Source organism: Populus nigra, chromosome 6 (genome assembly GCF_951802175.1).
Source record: "Populus nigra chromosome 6, ddPopNigr1.1, whole genome shotgun sequence".
Classification (NCBI taxonomy): domain Eukaryota; kingdom Viridiplantae; phylum Streptophyta; class Magnoliopsida; order Malpighiales; family Salicaceae; genus Populus; species Populus nigra.
The window spans coordinates 4,177,737-4,194,739 of NC_084857.1; the positions used below are offsets into that span (position 1 = coordinate 4,177,737).

The 17,003-nt window shown below is 35.1% G+C and overlaps 1 protein-coding gene across 1 annotated transcript; it reads left to right on the forward strand.

Moving 5' to 3' along the window:
* Window positions 1-11,264: 11,264 nt before the first annotated feature.
* Window positions 11,265-15,911, forward strand: LOC133695635 (3beta,22alpha-dihydroxysteroid 3-dehydrogenase-like). The gene is made up of 8 exons (XM_062117545.1): window positions 11,265-12,325; window positions 12,807-12,956; window positions 13,110-13,361; window positions 14,874-14,960; window positions 15,071-15,149; window positions 15,240-15,346; window positions 15,438-15,568; window positions 15,690-15,911. Exons 1-8 carry the CDS (start codon window positions 11,807-11,809, stop codon window positions 15,793-15,795), a joined length of 1,431 nt encoding a protein of 476 aa, XP_061973529.1. The 5' UTR covers window positions 11,265-11,806; the 3' UTR covers window positions 15,796-15,911.
* Window positions 15,912-17,003: the final 1,092 nt, after the last annotated feature.

The window sequence follows — 17,003 nt, forward strand, 5'->3', positions numbered from 1 at the left end:
AAACTATAAATTCTGTATTAATTTGTATCAATTGCAGAAGTGAGAAATTATCTGAATTTCCAATGGGACCGTGGAGGGCGTGTTTAGTTTTGGGCTCCGAAAGAAGCCCTCTGGGCAGATTTAAGTGGACCAGATCTAAACCACCAATCCAGGAGCAAGAGCACAATGTTATTTTCTTAGATAGAGAAGTTTTTATATTACTATAAAAGTTTATGTAATAACGAGACTTGACAAAAAAGAATAAGAAAAAGAACTGCTGCAGTTGATCGTAAAAAAGAAAGCACAGATTCCTTCTCTCATCAGTGCATTGCTGTAGCCATTTATGTGGGATTAATAGTACATGCAATTTAATCTCTGAAAAATTCTTGGATCCAAGCCATTCCTTTATTCTCCTCTCCTTTTCAATATGAAACTGATTTAAAAATCTATCGATGTATTTGTATGGGTTCAATTGCGCAACGATGCCTTTTTCACTACCCACACCTGTCACTAATTAAAATAGCAATCTGCCCGTCCCTCGGAGCTTTATTTTATAGCAGTGTCCAGTTCTATCTATCAAAACCATGTAGTTTTCATGGGCTGTAAAGAAAAAGGAATTGAGATGGAAGCATGATTTATACTTGTCATGTCGGAACATGTCACAGGAAAGTTAAAGAAATGTGATGGTCACATGTTCGCGAGGGACACGCCCAAGTGGACTATGTACAATTGCCCATCATTATCATTATCAACACTAAAAAGCAACAAGTTGAATATTAGAAAAGGAAAGCACAAAAAATTAAGGTATAGGTGCCCACAATTCCCACATGAAACCAATTAGATGTCGTTTTTGTGTTTTGGTACATGATTTTAATCATGCCATGCTTTAATTAGCTTTTGTTTTTCTGTTAATCATGGTTTAGCACATAATACACATAACTCAAATCTTCTTGTTCACGGTTTGTATTGCATGATCTCCAGCACTAGTCATGCTATGATGCCAGTTCAAGAGGAATTTAAGGCCTCGAGTTGTTGATACGTAACGAAATACCCTTTTGTTCTTGATGATGTCAGAACTTGGTCGCAGTGATTCATGCATACACGTACCGTACGTATGCTAGTTAATTTGTTCAATTTATCTTTATGTTTTAAATTTATTTATATAAACTCAGTTGCTTCTAATTTGTCTTCGTGTTATAAATCATTCCTTAATTTATCCTTTTCAGGCGGAATTATATAATTAATTGAAAAGGAAGCTGAATCATGGTTGACTGTTTCAATATTTACTAGGCGGGGAGAATGAGATCAATTTCCAAACCATGCACAGCAATTGTTAGGGGCTAGGGCACCCATAAGCCTACTATTTTTTTACTCAGTAGATAACAACGAAAACATTTTGAAAATAATAATAATAATAGTAACCAAAGCTGAAAAGCCAGCATAGATGAAACGTGAAAGGTCTCCTCTGGATAAGTAGTTAGCTAGATGTCCCCTATTCTATAAGCAGCAAGGAAGAGACACCCCCTAAATCAAAAGAGAAACAGGAGATCGTGAGAAATGGAGATGCTTTCGCTGTTTCGAAGAGAAAATCAAGTTGATGAACTCAGGCAGTCAAGCTTATTCACAAGTTGAGGAGGTCGATTAGCGAAATGATTGCTGGGGGAGGAGAAAGTCTAAAAATGCTGCAGTACTGCTTTAAGCCAAGATATAATTAAAGATTAAAAGACAACAGCAAAGTGGGGTTATGTGTATCGCAACTTGATTACAGACAAAGCAAGCAAACTGTAAAAGAATCGGGGAATTTGGCCGGCAGTATCAGTCAAGATTAATCACTGCTTTTGTTGATATTTTATTCAGTAGTTTGGTAGGATTTGGCTGTAACTTAACACCAATAACAAAGCCTCCAATCATGATGGTATCAATCTGGGAGTACCATTTCACCATACCCCGGAAAAAAACATACGTGCGCAACCGAGAGATGTTATAAAAAAAAAAAAACTAGCGGGGCTGCTAAAGTTTCTCTTCAGCTTGCTTGATATACCATCAACTCTTGCAGATTATTTCCAGTTCTGATTTTATTCACTCCCAGTTTCCGCTTCCTTTACACGGGATTTTTTTTCCCGGTCATATAGATTCTTTTCTTTTTTCCCTTTCTCTCTTCCTTCTTTCAGGCCGTTCAATCAACTTAGCAAAATAACCCTATCCCACTCTCCCTATAGACTAGATCAAATCGACCAAGGACTAAAAAAAAACGTGGGAGCTATTAAATTTTTTGATGACGATGAAAAATCTCAAACCGTTATTCAAAGCTTGATCACTATATTCAACAAGACAAATTGAGTTAATAAATAAAAAAAAAATTAAAAAAAAAATTATTACCCATCATACTATAACCTGATAATCTCCGTTTAAACCTTGCTCAACTGTGAAATAAAAAAAATAGCGAAAGATAAAATAAAAAAAATTAAATATCAAAATAAAAAAACAACATCATATCAAATCGATCATAATAAACTTGAATTAATTTTTTATTTGCAATCTAAAATATAATACGATCAAGATGAGTTAATCAATATAAGTTAACTCGGTGTGCCAATTCTTCCAATTCATTTCTCTGTCAATCCTTTCTCCCATGTTGGGTCTTGTTTAGATTTGTGTGGGATGAGTCTTGGGACTAATTTGAGAGTCATTTATTAACAAGGGGCTAAAAAATTTTCATTAAAGAATTAGAATCCAAATAAAAAAATTGGTTGATCAAGTACCAGATGAAAAAAATCTGGCACGTGTGATCAGTTTGCCTTGCCAATTTTAAGCAACACGTGTTGCTTCATTGGGCTCTATTCATGGCCTTCTTGAACTACTACGATTGATTTGCTAAATGTACAGCTGATTATTTTATTTTTTGAGATTAAAAGGTTCTCTCAACTCCAATAGCTAATGTTCAAATCCCAGGGGTGGAATACTACGTTGGTTAGGGGGGTCAACTATTTAGGAGTCAACTAGCATGTTATCATGCATCTTATCGAAAACAAATTGAGGCGAAGCCTTGTTTATACGACAACTGATCTGATCTTTGGCTCGGTGTTTTTTTAAAAAAGAATCAAGAATCATCGTATGATCGCTAGTTTTGAGTCTTTTGACAACGGAAGGAGCTAGCTGGTGTCTGGTGGTTGTTACACCATCGGCTTCAATCACTTTTCTTGAGTAAGAGGGGCCATAAAATACAGAAAAGGCCATCTATCCACCACCACATGAGTACATGACAAAACTCACAAAGGCTACCATAGCCAAACCACCAAAAATACATGCCAAGCCAAGAATGGCTCCCTGCTGTGCCGTATCAGCCGCCGCCCCCTGTTTTTCCCTCTCTTAATTATGAATTAGCTACCTCTTCCCTCGCCTACCTCTCTTTTCTTCAGACAGTCAATGTCTTGACATTAACTGCTACCGCATGTGCATTCTCTGACAAAATCCACCCCCACCCCCATTCGTGTGGACTGCGAGGAGAGCGGAAAGAAAGAAAAGCAGAGCAGAAAAATACATTGGAAAGTGTACACATTAGTAACACTTCTCAAGAAAGTAGTGTCGCAGTACCTTCTGTTACAAAATGACATCTCAACAGTGCACACGTGTGACCCAGACCTCGTGTCTCGTGGAAGCCCACCCTCTCTCTTTCTTCGATGGTTTCACATTCAATCCAAACCCGTCAACTACGTGACATGGTTTTGCTACGTGGCCAGTAAGTTTTTTTAAGGTTTTCTATCTCAGTCAATGTTGTTAATCCTGTTTGGTTTTGTTTGGGATAATCAAAATATTTCATACTAATTTAAAAAATAAAATAAAATAAAATAATTTTTATTTTATTTTAAATCTCAATTCGTTTCAAATTTTTCAGCTAAATTTCAGTTTAAACATTCTGGTTTCATTTCATATGTTCCGTTTCGCTCTTGAAAAGTCATCAAATTGAACATTGTTCAATTTAATTAATTAAACCATCCAAGTATAAAAAGCTCTTTTTCATTACTATTTTTAATAACAATTATATTAATAATAATATTTAAAATTATTATTACTATTTTCATTAATAATGATATTAATTTTTTAAAATTAGATTTATCACTGAAATATATGATTTATATTCATGTTATTTTTTTCATGTTTATACTTTGTAAAAATTTGAGCAAAACAAGGGATGCTTTAGATTTTATTAGCCTTAATAACATTGATCTAATTTTATATTTAAAATATTTGTGTTAAAATATTTTACTTTCATAATATTTTGATACTTTATTTAAGTTGAATTACTTTAAGTTAAAGATCTATTTAATCTTAACTATTTAGAAATATTTTAAATTTTAAAATTATATTTGTTTGGCATTGTGTTTGTATTGCATAATTTATAATTAATTTATCTTGAATTTAAATTATATTTGTTGAATTATATATATATATATAAATATATATATATTAAACAGTACCATCTCAAAACGGCATGCCAAAACACTTTGAAACTGAAACATTCTATTTCAATTAAAAAAACAAAATATCTACCGAGACGGAATTGACAATCTTGATCTCGGAGTAATACTTCCTTACTTTTGCTCATCCGAGTATTCATAATTTTTTAAAAAAAAAATATTCAAATTTTTATGTTAAATTTTGTTATATGCCGGTATAATCTTTAAAGGGGTACACAGCATATTGACAGGTCGTCGAGTATGCACGGGTTTTTTTAGTTTTTTAATTTATTATTTGAAGATCTGTATTTTTAGTTGAGTTGTTGAAATTTTAAGAATTTATTGATCCAGTCTCCAGTTCAAATATCTTAGTTAATTTCTAGTGTTCAAGTGATAAAATTTTGAAAATAAGAATTTATTGATGTAGTGCCAGGTCAATTTTTTATGTAAATGCCGACTGAGCCAGGACAGCGAAAGTTTTTTTTTTTTTTTTAACTCTTCCAAATTCGTAGGTTTAAGTAATATGAAGTTTTAAATATATGTGAGAAGAATGTTTGGAAATACAGGTGAATTTATATTTTTAAAAAATTTAAATTTTTTTATTAAAAATTAAATTTTTTTATGTTTTGGATCATTTTATAGGTTGATCTTAAAATTAATTTTTAAAAAATAAAAAATATTTTAAAAAATAATCAAACTCACTCCGCTAAATTAGACATATCAAACACAATGCAGACAGATTTGTCCCTTCTTATTGACTGATCCATGCACTCAGTATACATGTGTCCTTATTGAATAATATTGACCATAGAAATCTAATCACCTTTGCTGGATTAATTTATCGAAAATCTAGAAGACTTTTTTGGACAGTTCAGTATTTTTATCGACCACGTAACAGTAATGGTTATCCACGGAGCTTGGAAGTTTTTGCAGTAAAAAAATAGTTTTAAATTTTTTTTAAAAAATCAATTGTTTTTTAAGTTTTATATTATTTTGATATTAAATATATTTTATTTAATATTAAAAAAAAAACACTAGAATAAAAATCACTCACTTCATGTCTACTCGTGAAATTAAATGCATTAAAAAGACAGGACCTTGAAAGTCAATATTCCACAGTTGTCAATAGAACAGTGAGGTAGACGTGGCATGTTCTGGATCGATCCATGTATCCCTCGCGGAGTATCGTTCAACCCAGGATAGAAAAACAAAACTTAAAAATTAGTTGCGTTGTCAAGTCTCGGTCTCCACTCGACTGAAAGCTTTTTTTTTTTTTTTTTAATTCGAGGAAACTCCATCTCCTGAAAAGCATATTTTGTGAGTCTAGATAAGTAAATAAAACCCCGGCTGTTTTAGGCTCTTACAAAAAATGCACGTCCTGACTCGAACTCGAGACCTGCTGTGCAGATTTCAAGCCCTTTACCACCACACTAAATCACTTGGGGACGACTGACCTTTCAAGAATTTCAGGTTCCATCTATGTTCAAAATGAAAGGGACCTCGATCGGATCAGATGGTAAATAAAATCATGAAAACTATATTATATTATATTTATTCACAGCGCATGATAGGTGGAACGGAGTGTTTAAAGGAAAAAAACAAAAAACATGGTGTTAAGATGTAAAATCAATCTTAATTTATTAATTAGTTTTAGTTGCTGATTTGAAAAATATTTTAATTATTCATATATGTAATAATTTCTACTAACATTATCCCTTTTGTTAGTTTTTTTTTTATCAGGGTTCGATAATTTTATTGATTTCCTCGTTTCACCAAAAAGAAAATCAAATACCTTATTTATTGAATAAATTATCTCCACGAGCATGATACACGCAAGAAGTAAAACATGTTTTGAATGGTAAGCCTGAAATCAAGCGAAATTAATAAATAATTTGGTCCCCTTTCCAGGAAGAATTAAATAGGATGCAAGATTTCATGAGATGGCGCGGTCCTGTTTTTTCATTCCATGAAGGTACACCAATATATTTATTAATTTAGTGAGGGATTGTTTTTGCATCTACTAGTTCTGTAATTAATTTTTTTTTATCTAAAAAAAATATTAAATTGGTAACTTTTTAGATGTTGTGAATGATTTTAATGTGTTGGTATCAAATATAAATAAAAAAATTCAAATAAATTATTACTTTAACATGTTTTTCAATTAAATAATATTTTTTTTAAAATATAATATTCATTTGTTAATATTAAATAATTATATAAATTATATCTTAAGGTCTCACTTTAAAACTTAACCTTTTATGTTGAAATAATTATTTAACATGATTTCAGAGTATTATTGACCAATCGATCATGAATTTGAATTTCATTATCTTCATTCTATTTAATAAAAATTAAATACAAGATAATATGAGCTTGTACAAATTTCAAGTTTTAAAAATTTTTTCTTTAAAAAATGTGTTATAAATACTCCCTGCACAATACAAATAAAAAATTTATAGTTTTTTCTACTCTAAAAACTTCTATATTTCTTAGACATTAAAACTGGATTTAATGGGTCTTGGTTAAGAAATACATGGTACTACCGGCAATCCTTAACGTAAAGAAAATCATCTGTACTTATCTCTAAAGTAGTATTTTTTTAATTTAAATATTAACAAAACATTGTTTTTATACTAAAATTATATTAAGATCAGACAGGTTTGTTTTTATATTTTAAAAATATTTTTAAAAAAATTAATTTTTTAAATTTTATTTACATGAATATTTTTTTGATATTTTAAAATCATTTTAATAAGATGATATCAAAAATAATTTTTTAAAAATAAAAAATATTATTTTAATATATTTATAAATAAAAAATAACCACAATTATATTTTGAAATAGGTTAATATATTTTAAAAGTTCAACAACACCAAACAATTATCTATTATTTTTTTACCATTTTTTAAATCTAAATACCGAAATCATTGGTAAAAAAATATTTTTTTCTGGAGGGTACATGTTCAAAATTTTCTCAATCAGTTCGAAGTTGCAGTTGACTAGTGGAAAAAAAGACGTAATGCCTTTAAAACTTTTTTTAAAATAAAATGTCGGCAGGGAAATGCATAGCACACGCTAAAAGCTAATCGACGGTGTTCTCCGAGGAGAGGAGTTGAAGGAGCGGATCCTCCACTCTTGGATCTAGAAATATTCGATCTCGCCCTTGCTTTTTTCTGTAACAGCTAGTACCTTTCAATTATAACAAAAAAGACTTAATTGACACATCAAGGAGCATGCAGTGGTTTAAAAACTATGGTACAAACTTTGTACCACCCTGGATTCGCTACATTATTGACGGGACAATTAGTTTTGATGGACGGACCAGATATTTAGCTAGATAACACAGTTGTAATTATTGGCGTGGCTCCCTCATCTCCTCCTTGGTCAGTGCAAAACTTGGTCGTTACGGTGACGATTTCTGCCGAGAAATCAAGTTATACATGAACACATGTTGACATGGGCCATTACGAAGGATCTCGGAAAGATCCCCCACACTTCAGTGGACATCTCTGCCTCCGGCGCGGCAGTCTTTTATTCTGGAAATTAGAATGGATCAACTATACTGTTCGCAATAAAAAAACGAGTGCATGTCTCCTCCTGTTCATCTCGTCTGCACATGGACATGGTGACATCAAAGGTGGGGCTGTGTTATTGATTTATCATAGACTCCAATTTCTGTTTCAGTCACATCAGAATTGGTGTCTTTTCAACTCTATTATGCATCTCTAATTTGTGTATTCTCCCTGACGATAAGCGCATGTGTGTGTAAACAGGGCGGAGCTGAAATTATATAATAGGGAGGGCAACATTTAAGATATAATTTATTATTAGAAAATTTATTTATTTAAAATAAAAATATATTATATTATCCTATATTTAAACACTAAAAATACAAATAATTAAAATATTTTGCAGGGGTCTGGGCCCCTGCCCGCCTTCCCCTGGTTCCGCCCCTGTGTGTAAAATCTCCGCTGCCTAATTAAAGAAGTGAAGGAAAAACTTTAATTTCTGCTGTGAGTTTTAAGAAAACTTAATAATCGATTTCACGGAACGCTGACTGATTAGTAACTGGGAAATGATCTGAAGAGCGAACTAATTAATACACAGAATCACCATCACTTGAATCAAGTTGCGTGAATTTGCATCCTCGTATAATTATCAGCTCGTAGCAGTACAGGTGTCAAGAAGCCATAGGATAATTACAACTCGAAAGACCCAGGTGCGATGGACGATGCAGGCCAAACATGTTAATCTAACTACATTATCTTAATACAAAGCTAAATTCTGTCTAAATCCCGCAAATCAAGGTCCTCATCTGTCTCAAAACAGCTAACCTACCTCAGAACCTACTAATAAATACCTCCATCAAATCCCTTTTGCGTTAATGGATGATGACAAGGTTTGATCTATTTAGAGAGAATGTTTGTTTTAATGTCATTTAATCGTGGGGATTAAGAATGGTTAACTGAAAAAAAGGCAATGAGAAGAGGCAGAATCACATGACATGATTCTCCCCTCAATAACTTCACATAGAACTAAATGAAAAGTTGATGTCGGTACTTGCCCATATGGATCATTATTCTATGGGTTGTCGAGTGGGTGGAGAGCTTACTGCCCCTCATGGGGACCATGTGGATGAAGATGGTATCATAACCTCATATTTTTAAAAATCAAACCCTATAACAGCACCATACTCTCCATTATTCTTAGCCACGTGGCTGATTGATAAGCTTGCATTGCATTATCTTCATAGAAGCTTCATTTGTGGGAGCTCATACCCATCTGGGCTAGCTGGATGAGAAGCAGTGTGAACTTAGTTTCTCTGCCGATGATCATTTCAGTTAATAATGGAAACAAAAAGGAAGGGCTTTGGTGGGTTTAGGGCACCCCTCTTTCCACAAAGACAGTTAGAGGTAGCCTACAGATGCAGTTTGGTGGAACAATCGGGCAGCGCCAATATATAGACATTCTATATATATCGGCTCTAAACCTTAAATTAACACCCATTAATTACCCTTCTTTGTTCCTTTAAGAAATATTTGTCGCTTTATTTTAAATTTCATAAAATCGAAATATGCACGACCCAGTAGAGTATAGAGTGTCAAATCCAAGAGAGAGAGAGAGAGTGTCTTAGCTAAGTACGTGGATTATCTGTTTACAGTGACAGAAATCTCTCTTCTTGTTTGTTTAATGGGGTGTCCAATTGTCCACGTGCTTGGAGGAGATTATTGTTGCCAAACGGAAAAGGAACTCGGTAAAGTATGTTGCCGTGCACGATCTCTCTCTATTTAAACCTTTTCGAAAAAGAAAGAATTAAGCAAGAATAAAAATGAAGGAATGTCTGGGACTTTCTACGAGCAAAAGACAACGAATAAAGAGAAGTGACGGTTGCACGAGGAAACAATTAACTTAGAGCTATGCGTTGATAATTAGGTGTGATATATATGAATCGTATGATCTTTTTGCTGGCTCTTAGTTTTGTTTTGTGTTCAATTATCTTACTTAATTCCCAAAACAACATCAAGAAATAAAAATAAATAAACCAGCACATTGCAGTTAATTCGAGGTTGAAACCATAAAAAAATAAATTAATCCATCCTTATACTCGATTATATTTTCCAAAATTTTAAATTAATATATAATCCGAGCCGTTTATTATTATATCTTAGGAGGCTCAAGTATGAATCTCAAACTCTAATTACTTGGTTTATGATCATGAACAAGAGCTAGCTAGAAGACGCTGAATCCTACCTCCTCAAGCAGCAATATTTTATCTGCAACTCACAAATTCACACAATATTTATATGTCTGAAGAGGGTCGAGTGAAAAACAATTTATAAAAATCTCTCAGCGGGGTACTAAGCAGATTTTGTTCTTGATCTTTACAAAAGAAATAAAGACGTAAAATATAGAGGACATGTAAAGTGTACAGCATGAGTGCTCTTAACATGTTGACTTGGGTAGCTAGCGAGTAAGCGAGTTTAATTTCTACATTATTGTTAGGAATTAATTCTAAGAAAAGGTTACAAAAAATAATTCTCATGAATATATCATTTCAATTGTTTATAACTTGTTTAAAATCTAACCATGAAGGAATTGATGTATGAAAGAAGATTTAGAGCTAATATGGTTACGGTTGTTTTTTAAAATATTTTTCATTTCAAAATGCATTAAAAAATTATTTTTGAGATCAACATATTAAAACGATTCAAAACATAAAAAAATTAATTTTTAATAAAAATAAATTGAATTTTTTAAAACACGAGCTGGTCCGCGTTTCCAAACGCTCTTCTTATTCTCTCTTCTTTGTTATTGATGTAAAATCTCTTTTTTTAGTGGTTATTATCAAATTTCTAGAAGAGTTTTCAACCTTCTTTAAAAAATTATTATAAAAGAAAATTATAAAAATAACCTCAGAAATAGATTTAGGAAATCAATAGCATTCTAATAAGAAATTTAGAAAAGCTCGAAGAAAAGGTAAGTTTTTGTTTTAAAGGATGTGAAAGTGATGATATTGTTTTTTCTCCGAACGTCTAATATCTGAATTTTTAAAACCAATTTTAATTTTAATTTTATAATTTATAGATGCTTTTAACTATTAGATAATCATGAATCCATTATTTTTATTTTTCTCTTTAATTAATTCATGAGAGTCCCGCATTCGTTACGGGATGACAAGCCTCAAAAAAAAAAAAAAATATTAAAGAGAAAGGAGAGCGACTGTGCATAAAATCTAGATTAAAAACATGGTAGAGAGAAACAATGATGCTTTGATTTTTTACTGGTAAGTTTCTTTCATTGTGTTGAAATTATATGGAGAGAGAGGTGTCCACAAATGTTCTCTTACGCTTGAACAATTCTACGAGTGTGGGCCCAAAAGAAAATTTCCATTTCCATTCCCCAGTGCTCCTTGTTCTCCATCGTCTTCCTAAACGAGAGAAAATATCTTAGAATTCCCCTCCATTTTCTTTACTCCCACTTCTCCCCCTTCCAAAATACAGAGTGCTCGTAGAAAAGATCAACCTAATCCCAACACATGCAAAAGAAAAGTAATTCCATTTTTACTTATGATAAGATTAAGGCCTCTTTCCTACTCCTACCTTGAAGGTTTCTAAAAAGAAAGAAAAGCTGTCAGATACGGTAATATCAAAACATATATTTCCTTTCCACGGGCCTCTTGGATTCTTATCTGATACCCTCCCCTCGTGTGCTCTGTCTCCCTTCCATTAATGCTCTATCCACCCTCTCGTTTCTCTCAAAAACTAGTCCTCTCTTTATACTTACATGCCCAAACTACTTGTATGAGTACCACGCTAATAGATGCGCTCGCCTTGTCACTGAAGATATCCATCACATAGTTAAATACCTCATGGCGGTTATTTCTCTTTATTTGGTTTTCTTTGTGGTTCTCCCGGCGATAGTCCTTATCGCTCACCGGAGCTCTCGGTGCCGACGGCTCCGGTTGCCGCCGGGGAGTTTGGGTCTGCCCTTTGTTGGGGAGACTCTGCAGTTGATATCTGCATACAAGACCGAGAACCCTGAACCGTTTATAGATGAGCGGGTGAGCCGGTTCGGTTCGTTGTTTACGACCCATGTTTTCGGTGAACCCACTGTTTTTTCTGTTGATCCGGAAACGAACCGGTTCATCATGCAAAATGAAGGGAAGTTGTTTGAGTGTAGTTACCCGGGTTCGATAAGCAACTTGCTGGGAAAACACTCCTTGTTGTTGATGAAGGGCAGTCTTCACAAAAGAATGCACTCTTTGACCATGAGTTTTGCTAACTCTTCAATCATTAGAGACCATCTTCTGGTTGATATAGACCGGTTGATCCGTCTCAATTTAGATTCCTGGTCTGACCGGGTTCTTCTCATGGAGGAGGCCAAGAAGGTAATAACCTCTGTTTCTTCTAAAGAATCTACTCAGGGTGCCTGTTCCTAATGATGCCATTGAGTTGACTCGGTGGTGGATCGTCCGATTCTTACTTGAATGATGTTATTATGATTATTGTTGTTTTTAAGGGTTAGTCTTGTGATTCACGTTATAGGGAATTAAAATGATGGGGTTACAAACACTCCGAGATCTTGTTTAGCATATTCAAATTATATCAGAGTACTTGCAATGTCCCTCTCTAGCTAGCTAGTGTCACATATAAATATGAAGTGTTATTCCTTTACTTATGCTTCTTGTTATTATTAATTTCTTTTTGTTGTCGTGGACTTGTTTTTTTTTTTTTTTTTGGATGTAATCAGAAGGTTCCCTTGAATTATAATCCGCACAACATTGACTAGCACTATGCTAATCTTATTTGGGTCATGCATGACGTCTAATATTTTCTTCTGGTTTTTTTTTTTGGTTGTGATATTTTCAGATTACATTTGAGTTGACAATGAAGCAGCTAATGAGCTTCGATCCATGTGAATGGACCGAGAGTCTAAGAAAAGAGTACGTGCTTGTTATTGAAGGCTTTTTCAGTGTGCCACTACCCATCTTTTCCCCCACTTACCGCAGAGCTATCAAAGTAAAGATTCTCCTGTTTTTCCATTTAATTAATACTTAATTTGGAATCAAATCGCAGTTGTGTAATGAATGGAAAATGGCTTTCTGTTCTTTCCTTATTATTCTCTTAAGCTATCGCCTGATCAAAATAATCTATTTTGTTGAAAACTTGTAGGCTAGGACTAAGGTGGCAGAGGCTTTGAGCATGGTAGTGAAGCAAAGGAGGATAGAGAGTGAGTTAGGAGAGAAGAGGAAGGACATGCTGGCAGCTCTTGTAGCTTCAGATGATCATGGCAGCTTCTCGGACGAGGAAATAGTGGATTTCTTGGTAGCTTTGCTTGTCGCAGGCTATGAAACTACATCTACTAGCATGACTCTTGCTATTAAGTTCCTCACTGAGACACCTCTCGCTTTGGCTCAGATCACGGTAAGTGTCGATTTTCCCCCTCCATTTACTCTTTATTATCAATCCTAACTAGCTTAAACCTTTTGGCCTCTCTCTCTCTCTCTCTCTCTCTCTCTCTCTCTCTTCCTTACTCCATTTTTCTTGGGGACCCAAATTCCTATAATCATCTTGTTGGCCCCATCGAAACCTCATTTTTTTTTTACATGATGTCAATTCTCAACCATTCCCATCGAGTGGTAGGATAAAGAGAGAACAAAAAAGACCAAATGGGTTGTTTCTTTCTCGCACATCATTTATTTATGCAAAAACTATGTGTAAATAGGACCTAAAACCTGCACCACACGAGTTCATAGGTTACGGTGATATGCTTAACCGTGTCATTGTTGTGGATAGATAGGGGTGTCTTGAGCACTGCAATTGCTGCAGCATCATATATTTCATTAGATTTGATTTAACTATTTATTAAAATATAATTAATATCAAACGAGATAATATTATAGGTAATATTAGCATTGTAGCAGCCCTAGAAAGATTCAATTATATGGCTGGTAAATAACACAATGGCGCGCAAATGTTTTTATCAGGCAAAGAGTAAGAGCTGAACCTAAAAAAAAAAAAAAAAAAACTTATGGATACTTCCCTCAAACCCTTCCGCCTCGCTTGGGCTTTGTTTTGTTTCTTAGACAAATGTTCAAGGCACGAAAAGGAAAAAAAATTCTAAACTTTTGTCTGAAGGGATTTGTTTTGGTGTTCCTTTTTGGAGACGGAAATATACCCCATTTTTCTTCTTCTCACTAAAGTTATACTGTTGCGTTCTTATAATGTCGGTCAAAAGTAGAGGCAAAAGTACATGAACGTAAGAGTCAAAGTAGAACCCTAACCGGACAAAATGATACCTCCCCCCTAACTGCACGCCTTATATTTATGCTCCCTGCTTGAAACCTGACTCACTGCTCTGAGTTTTCTTCCCTTTTGACCAATTTGTCTTTCCCGAAATGACCTAAAACACCCTTCTCCAAGGACTCTGTAAAGCGTGGCGTATTTGGTAACTAGGTATGCACTTGCACGGCAGGGTGTAGCCCTGGGATCATCGGGAATCGTTCTGCTCTGATTTCAAGAAGAAAAAAAAAGAGCAACCAATCGGTGGTGGTGTCGTATACATCATGTTGCTCTACAGGCTACCCCTTGTCTTGCAAACTTGATTCCTAGGATTTCTCTGTTCCCTTGGGGGGTTCGATGTGATGGCTAAATCACAGCCGTTGGATTGTCTTTGAAGCAGTGTGGTGTGGGACCAGATAGGTTTGCAGGGCTCGTGAGGATACCCGCATGATTATGGTCCCTTGTCGCGGGGGCCTCCCGTTCATGTTACTTGCAACTTTTTGGTTCAACTGTATTAAATTGGGCTCAAAAAAGTTTTTGAGCAATTTGGATAAGACTTGCCTGTAGGTTAAGGCGCCCACACAAGCCCATGGGCCACGCTTAAATAATTCTTTTTTTTTTCCGTTAATGTTATTACTGTGTTTGATGTGGCAGGAGGAGCATGAACAGATTAGAGCGAAGAAGGGTGAGGGGGGAGCTCTTGAGTGGAGTGATTACAAGTCAATGACCTTCACTCAATGTGTAAGATACATTTATATGACTAATTAGACTCGCTAGTAGGACTTTAGGGACTTGATTTTCATGTAGCTTTCCTTAAACTCCATTTTCACTTTTTTATACTATTTTTTCAGGTTGTTAATGAGACGCTGAGAATCGCGAACATTATAGGTGGGATATTTAGACGAACGATGACAGATATCAATGTAAAAGGTAGGAAAATTGTTTCTTGCTTAATAAGTGGCTCTGCTGAAAAAGGACATTTTATCAACTTATAATATCTCTACCCTTTAATCTTTTCAGGCTACACAATTCCTAAAGGATGGAAGGTTTTTGCATCCTTTCGTGGTGTGCATTTAGACCACGAATACTTTAAGGATGCTCGGACTTTCAATCCATGGAGATGGCAGGTAATTATCTTTTGCTGGCTCGTGTGTCCCTCGTCTTGATTACTTCAAATAATCACTAATGAGCGTCTTCGAAAAAATTAAAACTGAACAGAACAACTCGGGGGCAACATGCCCAGCAAATGTGTTCACTCCATTTGGAGGAGGGCAACGGCTATGCCCAGGATATGAGCTTGCTAGAGTAGAACTCTCTGTTTTCCTTCACCACCTAGTCACCCTTTTCAGGTATCTCCTACTATCGGTGTCGATCTTCCCCTTGCACACGTGTTGTGCCTATAAATATACTTGGCAATGCACATGCTGATTTGAAACTAATTTTTGTCTGTGATCTTGTATTTCGCACCAGTTGGACTCCAGCTGGAGAAGATAAGCTGGTTTTCTTTCCAACTACGCGGACACAGAAGCGATATCCCATCAATGTGCAGCGTCGAGATCGTGTCCCGGCCATGTAAATTATTAATTAGAGCAAAAGAGAGAGCATAGTGGGAGAGCTGTAATCCTTTTAGTGTTGGATCCAATAAAAGCTAAAAGTAACAAGATAAAAGCACAGATGTTAAGTTCTGGATTATTGAGTATTCCATTAGTAGAGGCTGTGGGCGGCGGGTGATGTTATCCACCCTCCTCCTCGTTATAACCACGCCCCCACTAACTCTCTTTTCTTATAAACCGACGAATACACCCTTGAACCAAACCCTTCTCTCGGTCTAACTCTATCGATCAGACTATTACTCTCTCTTCCCTTCTAACCTCCAACTTCTAACCCACACCACCCTTAAGGCCTAACCAGCACTATTCTCTGCGTCAGTAAGAGTTTTCTTATTTGCATGCAGCATCCCGCAAGCGATTACGTCTATTGTTTTAGCTTAGGCAGAGAGATCTTCCTTGCAATACACGAAGTGGCATTAAAACGAGTAAAACTTAGGAATCGTGGTGAAACTAAAATCCTCGAGCATTAAGAGGTCTTGGGCACGATTTTAAAGTCAGATGCCATGGTAATCAACATCTCAACGTTACTGTTACCTGGAAGGCAATGCTTGCAAGGTGTAACTGAAGCTACAATGGGACGGGGCCGTTTTTGGGTTTGGTGGTGGTCTGGACTTTAGAAGGGAAAAGGAGGAGGGAGACTAAACAGATTTAGAGGGCATAGTTTTTTCTTCTATTTTTTTCCTGAAAAAGAAGAGACCTATTAGAGAGGAGGGCGGACACTAGTACTTGTTGAGTTACAAGCTCGTCGGTGAGAGGGTGTATGCTTGCCAGCTTGTAAGAGAAGAGGGGTGTGGTTATCACCTGCTGTAGCGAGCATCATTGAAGCGTGCAATAATCATTCTCTTCTCACGAGGCAGAATAAAAGGAAAGAGTTTTCGGCTCCCTGGCCACGTGGGGACCTAAATCATCAAATGCAAACCTGTTGCAATCACTCAATTATTTGCAGCAGGTCAAGTTAAAATAAAAAAATTATCTGATTACAAAAACATATAGACTTCACCTTCACCTGGAGCCTAAAGTAAAATAAAATAGAAATTGGATCGTTCAAGCTAATATTATTTAAATTTACTTATCATCGATTCGGTCAACGTACAAAATAAGATTAAAGCCTACTAAATCTAATGATCGAACAAGTTAAGCAGTTTTTAGAGGTAACGTTTTCTCCTCGAGGCCA

Coding starts and splice junctions, on each gene's coding strand:
- LOC133695635 (XM_062117545.1), top strand. CDS start 11,807: ATGGCGGTTATTTCTCTTTATTTGGTTTTCTTTGTGGTTCTCCCGGCG. Junction 12,957..13,109: donor CTTACCGCAGAGCTATCAAA/GTAAAGATTCTC, acceptor GAAAACTTGTAG/GCTAGGACTAAGGTGGCAGA. Junction 14,961..15,070: donor CAATGACCTTCACTCAATGT/GTAAGATACATT, acceptor CTATTTTTTCAG/GTTGTTAATGAGACGCTGAG.